The sequence below is a fragment of the Phodopus roborovskii genome, unplaced genomic scaffold (genome assembly GCF_943737965.1).
Source record: "Phodopus roborovskii unplaced genomic scaffold, PHOROB, whole genome shotgun sequence".
NCBI lineage: Eukaryota > Metazoa > Chordata > Mammalia > Rodentia > Cricetidae > Phodopus > Phodopus roborovskii.
The window spans coordinates 8904746-8920470 of NW_026126469.1; the positions used below are offsets into that span (position 1 = coordinate 8904746).

The following is a 15725-nucleotide window of genomic DNA, read 5'->3' on the forward strand; positions in this document are numbered from 1 at the left end:
TGCCCCCTCTCTCTGCTGTTATCACTGTGTTCCAAGCAGACTTTGGAACATCTTCCCCCACAGCAGCATTGACTTTGGCAGATTTACTGGGGATGGCTGATGTCCTAACCTATTTGCTTTTCCAGGGCTGGTGTTTACAGGGTTATTTGGAACAAGAACAAAAATCATCCCATGCCCTTACGCAATTCCTTCTGCAGGCTCTCTCAGATAAATAAAGCCCTCTCCCCCTCCATTGGTCTAGCTCTCCAAGCTGATTATCTGGGCCAGTTCTCACATCTGTCCATCTTCTACTGTGTTCTGGAGCAGCCATGAAGTCCCTGGTTCTGCTCCTTTGTTTAGCTCAGCTCTGGGGCTGCCAATCAGCTCCACACATTACAGGGATGAGTTTTAAAGAAGTGGCTTGTGACGACCCAGAAGTGGAACAAGTAGCTTTGGTTGCCGTGGACTACCTCAATCAACATCTCCTTCATGGATTCAAGCACATCTTGAATCAGATTGACAAAGTCAAGATGTGGAATCGGGTAAGTGAGCCTACCATGACTGAGCTGTGTTTGGGGCACAATCCTGTGCCTCAAAAGCTAGCATCTCCTGGTGTTGCTAAAACCGTGGCAGAGACTAGTCTCCTTCCAGAAACAGGATATGGTAAAGTGGAGAGCATGAGAGGCCACATCCATACTGTAGTCACAAATCTCACAGAGGATGCTCCATGTGGGAAGAAGAAAGGACTCAAGGACAGTTCACAGACCACAGGTGGAAAGTCGGACTTGCTGGGAAAACTTGGGCTCCCACTTTGCTGATTTGAAAATCACATATCTTTCTTGGCTTCTATTTTATCTCTGATAAAAATAGGAAGTGGCATTTGACCAGTGCTTATGTGTGACAGCTCTTTAACACAGACCATTTCATTAAGCCCTCCCTTCCCGTTCCTGTTCCCTTTCCCTGTGTGGTAGTCATGTTGTTCTACAACAGATGTCAGATGCTATGGGCACTAGCACGTTGAAACCATAAAATCTCCAATATTTATCTGCTTTTGACATACAAAAGTATGGAAATTCCATATGGTTCAGCTTAACATAAAAGTGGGAAGGTAGGTTTGTGTTACAAGAGGCTTGTGATTTAGCAGGGAAAATAAAGTAAACATCAGGGTTCTCAGATTGAGGAATGACGTCCAGTATTGCAAAGGGATAGCTGATTTGAAACTATGGTTTTCCTGGGTGAATTTTAAGAGTACTGCAGTGAAAGGCATAATAAGGATATCTGTGCAGAATAACATGCAGTATGCATATTGGAGGGAAAGTCACAGGAGAGCATTGCACATTAAGCAGAGATTGAGGACAGCTTTCCTTGGGACTCCCACGTGCAGCAGGAAGCTAGCTCTGTCTCCAGGGAGTCGTTTGGGACATCCCTGTACTTGGTGCTTCTATTCCTGGCAGTGCTGAGGTCTTGGGCACAGCTGAAGGGAGAGGTAAACTGAGCTGGGCTGAGAGTATCCAAAAATTGAGACATTGTCAAGATGTGAAAAGAGGGACACATGAACAGGCAGAGAGAGTAACTGAACAACCTCACAGGGTGTGCAAGTTGTCCAGATTGCTTCCACACTAGCGATGACAGTTTCCTGGCCTCAGAATAGACAGGCAGGAAGCACTGTGCATCCGAGGCCTGAGAAGACAGAAAATAGGGAAAGCCAAGAACATCCTCTAAGGGAAAGAAAACCAACAGGAGAAGAGGAGGAATGTAGACGACTAGAGAGAAGAAAGGATGAAACAGAGGGAGGGATGGAAAGACATAGCAAGATAATAAAGTGTCCAAAGTAGCCCTCGGCACCACTTCTCCCATAAAAAGGAGCTCAGAATGAGGACAGACACCCAGGCCCTCCACCCTCCTGTCCCCATGTCACATCTGCTCCATCTATAGTGAAAGACAAAAAAACAGCAGTGCAGAAATAGAGGGGGTTGAGGCCAGTGGGGCCCCTTCTCACTTCTCCCAGAGTCACCCTACACAAGCCCTACCAGGGTTTCAGCCCAGCTGACTCCCTGGCTGGGCTGGCGCTTGCTCACCTCTTGCTTCTGTCTCCACAGCGGCCCTTCGGAGTGGTGTATGAGTTGGAGATAGACACCCTGGAGACCACCTGCCATGTTCTGGACCCCACTCCCCTGGCCAACTGTTCTGTGAGGCAGCTGACCGAGCATGTGAGTACCAGTTTATGTATGCTACCTTATGATGGGTGGATGGGGCCTGGCCACCATGGTTCAGCAAAGAGCAGCCCCACCTGAGCCAACTCCTGGCAGCCATCTTGGCTAGCCAGAGCACAATTTCTAAAACTGCTATTGGACGGTGCCTTCTGGGAGTTGATTTTCGCAACACTTGAGCTTTCTTCTTGAAGCCCTCTCTGAAAGCAGATTGTACGACCTGTGAAGGTGATCTTGAGCAGGTTACCCCCTGCCCCCCACAGCCCTGCCAGGACGCTTCCCAGATGAGTAGTCAAAGCGCAGTGCTCCTGGTCATCAGCACAGGGTTCTTCTTTCCTAGGCGGTGGAGGGAGACTGTGACTTCCACGTTCTGAAACAAGATGGCCAGTTCACAGTGATGCACAGCCAGTGCCATTCCAATCCAGGTCAGATGATTCTTCTGCTTATTTCTACCTTGTAGAATGAGAAAGGAACTATTCGTTTTGAACTCAGATAATCCTTGCTTCATTGTCCAGGATTCTGGGTTTTGGGATTCTAACACCATATTTTTTAAAGGAGCTTTTCCTATGGGTGAACATTGGCCCTAATTGCTATGGCTTAATGAGGCTTCCCACAGCAGCTTGAGGGTTGAAAGAAAAGACTTGTTGCATTTGGAGCATGTGTACCCCTTTCTAAGTAAGCAAACAGTGGTGAGTGCCTTGGTGAACTGCAGTTAAGATCCCGTTCTTCTTTCTGTTCAGACTCTGCAGAGGATGTGCATAAGGTGTGCCCAAGTTGTGCAATCCTGATTCCATTCAATGACACCAGTGTGGTGCACACCGTCAAAGCAGCCCTGGATGCCTTCAATGCACAGAATAATGGAACCTATTTTAAATTGGTGGAGATTTCCAGAGCTCAAAATGTGGTAAAAATCTAAGACTCTTTTGGTAGATTTGGGCAGTTTGGTGGCCATTGGGGAATGTGTGGGGATGACAACCAGAAGACAAGGGGACATTCGTTGAAAACGCTGGGGGAGGGTCCTAGGACTGTGAGGAACCCCAAACTCTCAGCAGCACTGTCCCAAGCTGAGCCACATCAATGTAAGTCAGCCACACGAGCAGCTTCCATTCCTCTACTTACACTTAACAGCAGGGCTCTCTGTTCAGACATAGTAAATTCAGTGGGTGCCACACATTTACCAACCCACCAGTAACATCCACTGCCAAAGGTATGGACTTATTCATACTGACAGGCATATAATGGAAGGTTCGTATCTGCTTTTCAAGCCCAGAGATGCGGGAGCTTGGATGGGATAATCTAACTGTACAACAAAGGTTTAACTATTTGCATGCAGCAGAATTGTGATGTGTAAGAAACTTGGAAACCTGGAAGTCAGTCAGGACATACTTGCAAATACATTAATATGGGTGGTAATTCTATAATTCCTGAAGAATACCCATCCCAATACTACACCAAGTAATAGATGTACTGTGCTTGCAAGGCTCCAAGCATTCTGAGAAAGGAAGCAATGACTTCCATTCTTTCATCTAGTTTGTTTCTCCTTTTATCCTGCTATATGAAACTGACTTCTCCCTCCAGCCCAGAATGACCCAAATATTGGGTACCAATAGTTGAGGGCCAGGATATGCTGGGTTCCCATCCATGATTGTCTAAAGTTGGCTTTTGGCTTCCTGTTTCCTCTCTGAAAACTTAACCTGTGCCCTGAGTGATGGATACTTGCCAATCCTTTGAGAAAACTCATCTCCTGCCTCCACAGCTCAAACACTTCAGCACACACCCCTTCAACTGACCAGGGCCACACACATGGTCTGTGTGATTTGTGTTCTCTTAACCTATGCCAGACCATGGCCTTTGTCTCCCTCTCTTCTCCCCTCCCTCTCTTCTCCCCTCCTTCTTCCTTCCCTCCAACTTCTTCTTGCCCCTCTCAATTCCAGATCATCTTGCCTCATATGTGTTTCCATTTTTATTCTCAGCCTCTCCCAGTTTCTACTTTTGTGGAGTTTGTGGTAGCTGCTACTGACTGTACTGCTCAAGAGGTTACAGATCCAGCCAAATGCAACCTGCTGGCAGAAAAGGTAAGTGGGCCAGACCCTGGGGCTCCTGCTACCAGGCAAACTTGGCTGGAACAAAGCATCTCTTTGCAGTTTACATCTTGGGTTTGAAGGAAGAAAGTTAAAAAAAAAAAAAAAAGAAGAAGAAGTGCAAAATGTCCACTTGTGAGGCTGGAGAAATGGCTCAGCAGTTAAGTGCACATACTTCTGTTCATCTAGAGGGCCCGGGTCAATTCCCAGTCAGTTGACTCGCCTTCAAATCCAGCTGTGACACATCTGGTCTTTGCAGGTACCTGAACACATGATGTACTCAGGAACACACACACACACACACACACACACACACACACACACACACACACAATTAAAAATAATCAGATCGAATCTTAATTTTTTTAAATATTCACTAACCCACTTGCTATGGGGCTGGGCCATGCCAGGTCTTTTCTGGTGCCTCACCTCCCCCTTTAAGTGTAGTCACCAAACTATCTCGCCTCTGAGAAGCACATGAAGCATGATGAAAGACAGCAGCCAGTTCCCAGTGCAGTCTGATACATGTGGTTGCTGGTGTGTGGAGCTGCTGGATGGTAAGAAGTAGATTTCCTAGACACGCCTTTAACCCTTGGAAACACTGAGTCTTTGAACCAGTCATATCTATTTGTGGAGGTTCAGACTCAACAGAGTGTCATAAGTGTTTGACCAAAATATACCTGTAAACATGATGAGTCATCCGTAACTAATGGGACAAAGAAGGAGGATCCCAGTGTTTGATCAGAGTAAGTCACTGAACAATGTGTGGCACATAAGTGAACAGAAAATTGTATCGAATAATGACAGATGTGAGTAAAACATCCCCAGAGTAATTGGAAGACACGGAGCATCAAACTCATAGTCAAAATGACCTCAGGTCATAGCTTAAATTGTATCTAACAGAGTTTATTTCACACACACCCCACACACACCTGTGTTAGCAGGTGACGCTCCCTGTGTCGCCATCATCTCAAGGACACCAGACACATGTCCTCCCTTTCATAGTGTTTATATATATTCAGTTTTACTTGTAGAATTGAATTCCATGTGTTTTATAAGCAAAACCCAAAAGTTTCATTTGAAGCAAAGTTAGGGTTAATGTAAGATTTTTAAAGAAAGATTTAAGTGGGTATGTGTATGGAGAGAGAAGAAGAGGAGAGGGAGGAAGAGAGAGGGGGAAGACTGACTTTCATTATTTAGGACATGTGTGTGGTTTCTCAAGAGAAAGTCGCCCAGAAATTATCAATTTAAAGGGTAAATTTAAAAGAATAGATTTAGAAATTCAAGTTTCTTTCCTTCAAAATTTTATACTATAATTGACTGGGGGAGAACCATCTTTATAACATTTAAAAATAACCCCTTTCTTCCTGAAAACAGCAATATGGCTTCTGCAAGGCAAGTCTTGTCCAAAGGCTCGGTGGCGAAGAGGTTTCAGTGGCCTGCAAAGTTTTCCAAAAACAGGTAACTTCATGGATCTTTCTCAGACAGTGGCCCCTTCACACTTCAGTCGGGGATTAGCAACAATGGGACACTTGCTGTCCTGTCCTGAGCCTCAGTGTGGGATGGAACAGCACAGTATGAGAACTCACCAACTGGGTGAGGCATGCATCAGCTGTGTTTCCCTCCTCTGCTCCGGTGGCTACAGGGGAGAACAGTCCTGGTGTGTAGTTGGCAAAGCCACCCTATTGTCTGTAAAAGGTGGATGTGCTTTTCCTAGTTACAGAGACCACAGAGAGCAAGTGGGCTGCTCTGGTTGGCAGCTCCCAGGTACTCATGGCAAAGGGTGAAGGTTTTCTACGGGTGGGGTGCTTGTGTATGGGTCTGTGTTTGTGGAAGTCTACTGGGACTATGGTAACACCAGTGAAACTGGAGCCCCACGGACCAGTAGCCTCTTCCTGTGAGGGTCCTGAGTGTCTTAGCAGTTCTTTTTAACTATATTCTTCCCAACTAACAGTCACTACTTTGAGAAGATAGAGCTGGGTACAACCCAGACTCCTGGGGAACCCTGTCTGAGAGGAGGGAAACGATCTTGCCTAAGGAAATGAACCTCTCTCTCCCTGTGCTCCTACAGCCCCAGCCAGCCAGTGTCAACACAGCAGGCCCTGCACCTGCAGGGGACCAAACCGAGACTGCAGCCCTACCAGCTGCCCCACCAGCATCTTTGGTGGTAGGACCTATGGTGGTGGCAGTTCCTCCAGGACCTCCAGCCCACCGAACCCACCATGACCTGCGCCATGCCTTCTCACCTGTGGCCTCAGTGGAATCAGCCTCAGGAGAAGCTGTTGGTTCACCTAAGGTGGTCCAGCCTGGCACTGTGGGTGCTGCTGGTCCAGTGGCCCCCCTGTGCCCAGGCAGGGTGAGACACTTCAAGATCTAGGCTAGACTTGAAGTGAGGTTTGGCAGAGAAGACATAGCTGCCATTTTGTCCAAGACTGGACATGAAGCTGGGGAGCTTGTCCATTGACAAAACAAGTATCACCTGACAGCTTGAATTCCGAGTTCTCCTCATTCCTCAGAGAACAGGGGCAGAGAAGGGATGCCATACTTGAGGAAAGGCACACAGCCAGCAACAGCACTGCCACTGTTATGAAGACAAACTATTGCCATCGTTCCTCTGCCTTCTCACTGACTTCATAAAAAACAGTCGCAACTGCGACTTTGAAAGGTGCTCTTGCCAATCTTATATCTACCCATAAATAAAAGCGCCTGAAGGACCTGTCTTAAATAAGAAGGTTCTGAGGCAAAATGTGGTCAAAATCATGGTCTACTTCCTCCCAATCTCCTTGTGTGTGGTCAGTCCAACAAGCACACCAGTGTTGCTTTACCTACGTGAGAAGATAAGCAGGAGAAAAATCTGCTGGGTTGCAATAACCAGGAAAGTATGAGGCCAAGATGTGCTTGAAGCCCAGGGAGATGACCTCTCCTCATGAGAAAACAATTCTATTCACTGATGGAGGACCAAAATTATCCTTGTTTTGTTATTTATTTATTTATTTTTTGGGACAGGGTTTCTCTGTGTAGCTGGCTATTCTGGAACTCATTCTGTAGACCAGGCTGGCCTCAAGCTCACAGAGATCTGCCTGCCTCTGCCTCCCAAATGCTGAGATTAAAGGCATGTGCTATCCAGCCCAAAGACATTCTAAAGGAGGACCCAGTGCCTACACTTTGAAAAGACAAAATTGACTTTTCCCAACTCTTCAGGTAAGGAGGGATTGGTAATTGACGCAGGAATCTCACTTTCATTGGATTTGTTCAATGCACATGTTTAAAGACCCTCCTGATTAGGCTGTGGTGATGGTGATCCCTGTGCAAGCCCAGTAACCTAATCTCAACTCCCAGTGACCACACAGAAGCTACAAAGAGACCCAACTCCAAAGAGACCTACTGTGTGTGCTGCATGTGCTTCATCCTATGATGGGCAGTGGCTGGTCTTTCTAGTTCACCTACTTAACACCAGAGTAAGAGGTCTGCTGTCAGAATAGTTACAGGAAGTCTGGGAAGATGACCTGTAAATGTCTGTAGACATTCTCAGGAACCAGATGGCATGATGGGATATGTAGTCCTCATGTAGCGTGACTCTTAGGCAGTGTCAGTTTTTGTTTTCATTAAGTCACTATGATACCTCACTCCTGGGCCTTTCCAGGCAGAGTTTTAATATGTAACACCCATTTGAGTGGCTACACTGAACCAAGAAGACTGAGTCAGGTATTGCTACTTGCCATGTCACCTGCCTCAAAGTCTTGTCAACATTACAGAGAAAGGATTGTCCAGAAAAGCAAGAAAATCACAGGGGTCACAGAAGCATGAAGAGGACATGGGCAGCTGTGCTGGGTACTGTAGGGAGAGCATGGACTGAGCATAAGGACTGAGAAAAGCCACTGTTTAGTTGATGACTGGCAGGTTACAGTCACCACTGGCTTGTGCTTGTGCTGGAAGGGGAAATTTAAATGTCAAATGTTGTTTAATGGGACATGATGAGGAAATAGAGGGCAGATAAGGTCCCACTGTCAAGCAGATTATGAGGGGTACAAGAGCCCAAGTATCATCTGAAAAAGTAAGCAATGGGAAGAACGGTTTCTCATCTAAGAAAAACTGTTCCAAGTATCATTAGGGAAACAAGAAGAATGGGGTTATAAACCATGATGATGGACGCTAACAGGTGGGAATTCTGGTCTTTCTTTGAAGAAGAATTCCAAAGAGGCCCTTATCTCACAGGACTGCAGAAGATTTACCCCCTTCCCCCTCTTGCTACACACAGGGTGGCTTTGAGAGCCTATATTGAGGATTAGAGGTTCCCAGAGTGGGTGGCGAGTGTGCAGCCCAAATTAAGTAAAAAGGAGAATGATACACATTGTGTTGCTCTTGCCCAAGAAACAGTGAGATCCAGCAGTTCAAAAGGTGTCACAAGTCTTACCCTACCTATTAACCATGTCTCTCTCTCTCTCTCCTTGCCTCTACTCTCTTCAACACGGCCACCAACAGCCTTGCATCAACCCAACCTTCCTGGTTGGAAAACCGGCTAAGACATAAAAGGAAGGAGCATTCTGGGCCAGAACAGCAGGCGCAGGGACTCAGTGGCAGACCATAGATTGGTGTGGTAAAGAACAAGAGAGAGGATGGGCTGAAGATAGAGAAGGGACTGGAGTGACCAGAGCCAGGCCACAAGTAGCCCTGATATCCCCATGAAGAATTTAGAGTGTCAGTCCAAAAGGAAAACACTAATGGTTTTAAATGGAGGTGGTGTAGTCTGTTTTGTACTAAAAGATTGGGAGTGTCGGAGAGATGGCTTAGCAGTTAGGGACATTTACTGTTTTTACAGAGTACCTGGGTTCAGTTCCCAGCACTGGTCTGCTATTCCAGTTCCAAGAGACCCAATACTCTCCTCTGGCTTCTGTGGATACCAGGCACACATGATATTCATGCATATATGCAGAAAAACACCCATACACATAAAATATAAATAAATTTAAACTAAAAAGTCACTTACACACATGCCTCTCAGCCTGGGAATGGGATGGGTACAGTGAAGCACAGCCATGCCATACCCTTGAGAGTCGCTTGGAAGTGGAGGCATTTCTTTAAAAGGCCATTGGCCTTTAGAGATCAGACGCCAATGCTGGCCAAAAAATAAAAAATAAAAAAATTAAAAAATCTATAATGTTCAAAGCAGCCATAACAATGATTAATCAATGCCTAGTCATTAACTGAGTGCCAACAACACCTACAAAGTTGCTTGATGGAAAGTAGGTTGAAGCCACATGACTAGACCCTTCTAGAGAAAAGATGAACACGACTGGTCTGAAGTGGTAGGCAGCACACATGATACAAACTTGGAGGTCAAAGTCCCAGATCCTGCTGTTGGGTTTGCTGTAGCAGTGTGAAACAAATGACAAGGTATGGAATTTCACAAGCTGGGGTAGGGGGTGGGGTAGTGGGACCCAGGGCTGTTTTGGGGAACACGGGCCATTCCATTGCACTTAGTTCAAATTCTCTCTCCTCAAAGTTTTACTGTCTAGCTGATTACTGTCTTCCTTCTCCTTGTGCCCTCGTATAAACAGATGCCTCCAAGCGTGAGGACAAGGAGGTGCTAAAATGTATACATGGGGAGTTCCGGACACCTTCTAGGTTTGCAGAACGTACACTCCCTCCCTCCCCTTCTCTCCTTCCTTCCCTCCTTCTCTTTTTCCCTCCTTCCCTACTCCCCTCTCCCACCCCACCCCCTTCTCTGCTTAGAATTTGGTGGTTTCAGAAGGCTGAGTTTTATCCTCGGTGCTGAAAACAAACTGAAATAATTTTTATTGATGGCTACATAATGGGCAACTTTCAATTATGAATAAAGTCTACTCTCCTTATCCTGCCCACCTCCCTACCCCATCTACCAACAGCATCCACTTAAATATCTGTGGTTCTCAACCTGTGGAGATATTTGATACGTGACGTATCAGGTACCCTGAATAGCAGAAATTTACAGTACAAGTCACAACAGCAGCAAAATTGCAGCTATGAGGTAGCAAGGAAAACAGTTTCATGGTTGGGGGTCACCACACATAAAGAAGTGTATTAAAGGGTGGCAGCATTAGGAAGGTTGAGAACCACTGTCCTAGGCCATCTTACATATTCCCTCTTCAGAAAGCCTTCCCTTTTTCTGGACTTGTTATGGCACAGAGTCCTGGCAGGCCTGTTTTATTTTTCTGAGTATACATGCAGCATCTGGTCCATTTTAATTCATCCTTGTTCTTCAAAGACATAGTCTTATACTTAGAAAGCCTCCACATGTTGAATTGTTGAAGTAAGCCACAGTAAAATGACACTCTTCTCCCTCCACCTTGTGAAGGGGGTGTGCTGGGAAATGTTCTCACATACTGACATTCGGCTGCTGTGGTGGTTTGAAAGAAAATGGCACCCAAAGGGAGTGGCTCTATTAGGAGGTGTGGCCTTGTTGGGGGAAGTGCATCATCATGGGGGTGGGCTTCAGGGGGGGTCTCTTTTGCTCAAGCTTCCCTAGGTATGACGGTCAGTCAACTTCCTGTTGCCAGCCAGCTACTCCAGCACCACGTCTGCTTGCACTCTGTCATGCTCTCCATGACTTGTCTGGCCTGCTTTCTTATAGCTTCCAGGACCACCAGCCCAGGGGCTAACCAGTCTGTCCCTCTCTAGTCACTGATCACATACCTGTCTCAACTTTCAACAGATGAGTATCTCAGTTGCCAAATGAAATGTTATCAGCTAAAAACTCCCTCCCATTTATTTGCAAATCACCCGTTCTCACCTTCTTTGCAGCTCTAAGTCTCACCACCTCAAGTTACACCCTCCACCTGCCTTCCCTAATTATGGCTGTGTATCACATAGCAGCACAATTGCTTTGAGGAGTACATTATCAGAGACTTACTCTTCCCTTCCTTTGCAGATTTGTAACTTTATCTACACTCAGTAGTTTTCATCCACATTGACAGTCTGTTGTTTTCTAATACAATGATGGAGATTAAAAAAAAAAAACTTACAAGGTGTTTTAGGGTTTCTATTGCTGAGATAAAGTGGGTCTCTGTCAATTCAAGAGCTAGAGAGCTAGTTCCAGGACAGCCAAGGATACAAAAAGGAACCATCTCAAAAAAACAAAACAAAAACAAAACAAAACAAAACAAAAAAAAACCCAACATGACCAAAAGCAACATAAGAAGGAAAAGTTTATTTTGTTAACCCTTCTACATCACAGTCCCTCAATGAGGGAAGTCAGAGGGAGTAACTCAAGCAGGATAGGAATCTGGGATTGGAATTGATTCAGAGGCCATGGAGGGATGCTGCTATGTACCTGCTTGCTCCCCATGACTTGTCTGGCCTGCTTTCTTGTAGCTTCCAGGACCACCAGCCCAGGGGTGGCTCTGTCCAAAGTGAGCCTGATCCTTCTGTGTCAATCACTATTTGAGAAAATGTACCACAGGCTTGCCCACAAGCCACAAATGTGGGGACATTTTCTCAGTTAAGATTCCCTTTACCCAAATCACTCTAGCTTGTGTCAAGTTGGTATGAAACTAGCCAGCACACAAAATATAGTGTTTATTCATTAAATCCTTATCCTAATTATGTTTTCTGACAAACAGATATGGGTAAAACATGGAATATAAGTTGACACAAACACATATCTGAAATTCCCAGTTTCTTAACAGCAAATCTCTAGAACTCTTGAGACAGGGTCTCTCTATGTAGCCCTGGCTGCCCTGGAACTTACTAGGTAGACCAGCTGGCCATGAACTCACAGAGGTCTGCTTGTCTCCTGAGGGATGGGATTAAAGGCCATGCTAGGAAAAACCCTCTTGAAGCCCGCCACTGTATGGCACTTGTGAATGATAGGGATGCTTTCTTGGGTTACCACTTCACCGATGGCAGAAGGGCCTTCCCTATGCCATGTCACCCTCCCCTCTGCTCCTCTGCCAGGGCAATTCTACCAAGCCCAGATTGGAAAAGAAGGGGGAAATCATAGAGTGAACACCACAGAAGTTGTTTAGACATAATCACTCACACAGGCCTCTTGATACAGTCTAGAGACATAATAAACAGAAGCTGTGTGTGGCTGCAGTCGGTGTGGCATCCATACTGTTTGACAGTAAACTTCTTTAAGAAGCAGAAGGACTGCACTCAAGAATGATGACAAAAGCATGGTGTATTAAATACACAAATGAACCTTTGTTTATTATCATTATCAACTACCAAGTATGGAATTATTGCTGGGGCAATCTACTGTGATTCTGGCAGCCTATTTAGCATCAGCAGCAAAACATGGGAGATATCCCACTTCTGACACCAGATATTGCGGTAAATAAGGATCAGGATAAACAAATAGGCCGAATAGATGTTTATTCAGGGAGAAATAACTTACAACCTAGACAGATGAACACCAGGAAATTCAACCCGATCCTCTCCTATCCGAGTCACGCCAGAAAGAGAGCGCCTTTCCTGGCCCCCTCCGACCTCCTTCCACAGGTCACTTCTGCCCATGGCTCCACCTCCCAATGGGCGTGGTCAGTGCCACAGAAGGACTATCTCACTACAATATTGTGCTCCAACTGTTAAGCCACTGAGTGATACGAATTTTTCTCTTCTGTTACACTTTTTTTTTTTTTTCCAAGATAGGGTTTCTTTTGTTGTTCTGGAACTCAATCTGTAGACCAGGTTGGCCTTGAACTCACAGAGATCTGCCTGCCTCTGCCTCCCAAGTACTGGGGTTAAAAGCATGCACCACTGTCGCCAGGCCTGTTCCACTATAATCTTAAGGGACCACTGTCATATATGGTCCATAATTGATCACAGCATCCGTGCAGCTTATCATGGTGCTTTTTCCTTCTCAATGTCCTTTCTACCTACTATTAGCCACACTCTGCACCTACTATAAACTTTCAGAGAGTCTCAAAAGTTAGTCTTTCTTTGACTCTGCATTTCCCTCAGGACACTTCCCCTACCTACTCTCCTCTATTCTTTTAGAGAACAAAGTCTTTTTTTAAAATGTTTTTTAAATTTTTTTTTTTTTATAAATGCTACTGTGCTGGCTAGTTTTATGTGAACTTGACTCAGCTGTAGTCATCAGAGAGGAGGGAGCCTCAATTGAGAAAATGCCTCCACACAATCCAGCTGTAGACAAGCCTGTAGGCTATTTTCTTAATAAGTGATGGTTGAGATCCCAGTTCATTGTGTGTGTGGTCATCCCTGGGCTGGTGGTCCTGGGTTATATAAGAAAGCAGACCGAGCAAGCCATGTGGAGCAAGCTGGTGGGCAGTGCCCCTCCATGGCCTCTGTATCAGCTCCTGCCTCCAGGGTCCTGCCCTGTTTGAGTTCCTGTCCTGGTTTCCTTCATGATGAACAGTGACATGGAAGTATAACCCAAATGAACCCTTTCCTCCCCAAATTGCTTTTGGTCATGCGTTCCATCACAGCAATAGTAATCCTAACTAGGACATCTATATTCTTGGTTTTTATGTGTGTGTATTTTTTAAGTATGGAGAATATAGGGTGGAGAGAGGGCTCCGCAGGTAAGAATGCTTTCTGCACTAGTCAGAAGACTAGAGTTCAAACCCCAGCACTCACATTAGGTGTCTCACAACTGCCTGTAACCTGTAATTCTAGTTCCAAACAACCTTATGTGCCTTTCTGGCCTAATACAAACACACACACACACACACACACACACACACCTTAAAAGCTCTTAAGATTATAGTTTAATTATAACATTTTTCCCTCCCAGTCTTCCCCTCAAACCCTTGCCACTCTCCTTCAAATTCATGGCCTCACTTTCTGGTAGACAGGATCTAATGGCGGGGAAGGGAACCAGGTACATTTTCAAAAGCACACCCACCTCCCCGAAGCTTCCCGACGACCTCCCAAAACTCTGCCACCTTCTGGGGGCCATGTGCACAGCAGTGTGTAGAATGTGCACATGTCCCTTCTTAGTGTTGAAGCCTTCATCAGCCCCCTCCCCCTCTCTTGGGTGTTGTCCTTCTCCTTACAGCCAGGTTTAAAGGCACTGTCTACACATGGCCTGTTGAGTGCCTGAACTCTCCACCCCACTTCAATCTGGCCTTTGCCCTCTTCATTCCTCTGAATGTCCTCCAAGGTCTGTCTCCAGGCCCCTCCTGGGTGCTGAAAGCAATGCACACATTTTAATTCCTGGTTTTGGTCTAGTTCTCTATGGCATCTCACCCTCGCTCAGATCAGCCCTTTTCTCTGTGGATCGGATCTTTCCTTGCCTTTGGGTCCAGCCTATCTCCCATAGGCCTTTCATCCTAACAGTCAGTCAGTGGCTCATCTTCCTCTGTGTTCGCCTAAACACAGCTTTCCTAGAGTGTCCTCTCTGCTTCTATCCTAGCCCCTATCTGTCACTGCTGCTGATGTTTTTGTCCTCTTTAAACTTCAGGTCTGTCCACGCTAATGTGATACGCACCTATAATCGCAGTTCTCTGTAGGTAGGAAGTGGAAGATCGGAGGTTCCAGGTCATCTTCATATGGTGAGTTCCAGGTCAGCCTGGAATATATGATATTCTGCCAGAAACAAACGAGGCTTCAGGTCCATAAAGCCAGTATCAATTATAAACCATTTTGGCAATTATGGACCATTTATGCATTCCTCAGGCTCTTTACACTTAAGCCTAAAACTCTGATCTTCATATCTTTCCTTCTCGACTCTGCTCAACTCCTGCGGTAGGCAAGTATAGGAACAACTTAGCATCCTGGGACTTCATTTGGCTTGAGCAATACACATAACCTCTTCCTAGCAATGCACATAACAACCAGTTTGCAACTTGAACCCTCATCTGCATGAGTCTGTGCATATACTTATTTAAACAATACAAATAATTTACTTCCCCTAGTAATCCCTTGATAATTTCCTGTTTCTATTTAGACACATTCTGGATCATATCCTGAAGCCATGTGAGAGATGGGCTAGTAATGCTGTTTGGGATGCATTGCAATATGGCAAACTGTGTCCTCTGAATAAACTTTTAGGATAAATCTATTATCTTATGCCCATGATTATATGTTTACATACATGTGATTAAAACCACATGCATCATGGGAAAGGGACATGCTCAGTAGAACTGCTTATGTAACCAAGTCTTGCAGCTAGAATAGAGAACCACCCCAGCATCTCTCTAGCAAGCAGCTCCTCCTCCTAGACATCATTAAGTCCCAAACAGTAGCCTGGGGGCCCCTGAGTACTCTAACCCAGGGGAGCCTCCTGCTCACTTGTAGCATGTCTGATCCACACCATCACTTTGCTTAGTCTAAATAAAATTTCCTTGACACTACACAATCTGTTGGTGCATCTTCAGCCTTTTGAATAAGACATCAAAAAAGTGGACACAGTTGATCCAGACAGCAACCCTCTGTAACACTCTGGCATTGGCAACAAAAGGCCTTGACATAGTCACAGACCCTTGAATATTCTGGGTCATTCTCAACCCCTCCC

General features: G+C 45.6%; 1 protein-coding gene across 1 annotated transcript; it reads left to right on the forward strand.

The window, feature by feature from the left end:
- The first annotated feature begins 279 nt into the window (after window positions 1-279).
- Ahsg (alpha 2-HS glycoprotein) lies at window positions 280-7025 on the forward strand. The gene is made up of 7 exons (XM_051191214.1): window positions 280-521; window positions 2079-2189; window positions 2530-2614; window positions 2930-3093; window positions 4163-4264; window positions 5648-5731; window positions 6342-7025. Exons 1-7 carry the CDS (start codon window positions 309-311, stop codon window positions 6645-6647), a joined length of 1065 nt encoding a protein of 354 aa, XP_051047171.1. The 5' UTR covers window positions 280-308; the 3' UTR covers window positions 6648-7025.
- Window positions 7026-15725: the final 8700 nt, after the last annotated feature.